The sequence below is a fragment of the Cynara cardunculus genome, unplaced genomic scaffold (assembly GCF_001531365.2).
Source record: "Cynara cardunculus var. scolymus isolate 2C unplaced genomic scaffold, CcrdV1 Un_Scaffold_12822, whole genome shotgun sequence".
Lineage (NCBI taxonomy): Eukaryota > Viridiplantae > Streptophyta > Magnoliopsida > Asterales > Asteraceae > Cynara > Cynara cardunculus.
The window spans coordinates 1-1356 of record NW_020208014.1 but is presented as its reverse complement, the minus strand read 5'-3'; the positions used below and the strand labels follow the sequence as shown (position 1 = coordinate 1356).

At 37.5% G+C, this 1356-nt stretch overlaps 1 protein-coding gene across 2 annotated transcripts; it reads left to right on the top strand.

The window, feature by feature from the left end:
- Positions 1–31: 31 nt before the first annotated feature.
- LOC112505603 (sodium/hydrogen exchanger 2-like) lies at positions 32–1337 on the top strand. 2 transcript variants are annotated; one of them, XR_003068425.1, is made up of 4 exons: positions 32–415; positions 714–780; positions 881–981; positions 1082–1337. XR_003068425.1 is itself a non-coding variant. In XM_025109485.1 (3 exons), exons 1-3 carry the CDS (start codon positions 553–555, stop codon positions 1185–1187), a joined length of 435 nt encoding a protein of 144 aa, XP_024965253.1. In that variant the 5' UTR covers positions 32–552; the 3' UTR covers positions 1188–1337. The 2 variants fall into 2 exon arrangements, 1 of the variants encoding a protein (XP_024965253.1); XM_025109485.1 differs by having other exon boundaries at positions 32–780.
- The last annotated feature ends 19 nt before the right edge of the window (positions 1338–1356 follow it).

The following is a 1356-nucleotide window of genomic DNA, read 5'->3' as shown; positions in this document are numbered from 1 at the left end:
ATGTTACCCGGCGTTTTGCAAATTATTCATATGGATTCAAATGGAATTTTTTGATGATTCACATTTGAACCTTCCCTTCTTACCTTTTCACAATATTTAACCTTCTTAATTCTTCTTGTATATGAGATATAGAGATTACTGAAATGATGTATGAGCGCTCGTAGGTTAATTCCAGACGAATTACTCAATTTTTAACAGCACTTTCAAGTATTAGGATAATTAATTTAGGGGGTCTACCTAGAATAGATTAAAGCGTTCTTGGTGGTTTTCAGCAGCTCTCATCTCCTTTTCATGCATGCTTTCTAATTCATGTTTGTTTTCTTGTTGTTTTGTTTTTCGTGGATGACACTTTGTTGTTGCACTTGTAGGTTGGGTTGCTGTGTTCATTCACCATTAGAACACTGTATTTTAGAAGGTATGCAGTGATGTTGTTCTCTCACCTATTCTGTAGAAGAAGGCTTTTGCATATAATTATTTTCTCCCTCTCTATAAAACCAAACATATAATATACCCTGTATATCCCGGTCCGAGGTAGGATCTGAGGAGGGTAGGATGTATGCAGACCTTACCTCTACCCCAAGGGATAGAGAGGCTGTTTCGGTGAAAACCCCCGGCTTGCGAAACAAAAAGAACAAAGAACATGTCTGCATGCATCCCCAGGTTTGGTTATACCATCAATCACCGGCTTACATTGATGTTATATCAATCTTCAGGAATTCAACAGACCGTGAAGTCTCTCTTATGATACTCATGGCTTACCTTTCATACATTTTAGCTGAAGTAAGTATTCTAGTAGTTATCCTGCATTCACGGGAGTTAATTCTTACACTAGGCCAATTTTGACTAGTTGCTCACAAGAATAACTTTGTTTTTCTTCCAGGTGTTTGGATTAAGCGGAATTCTTACCGTATTTTTTTGTGGCATTGTAATGTCACACTATGCTTGGCATAATGTCACCATGAATTCACAAGTAACTACAAAGTATGTTACCCTTTGTGCACTTCGTCTCAAGGAACATCTTCCACAAAAGTCCTTTTCCTAGGTTTCCATTAAAGCATTCATATCAGCTTGTTAATTGCAGACATGCTTTTGCAACAATGTCATTTATTGCCGAAATCTTCATCTTTATGTATGTTGGTATGGATTCGTTGGACATGGGAAAATGGAGATTTGTGAACGACAGGTAACGTATTCCATAAAATTTACCTCCATGTATCTCTCCTGATAATGTGTTCGGTATGCAGGACAGGATGAGGTATGAAAGTACAAAAACGACTGGGATAGACATGACCTGAGTGGGACAAAATAAATCAGTCTCAATAAAATAGGTGGAACAAAATCAGAGAGATGGGATAA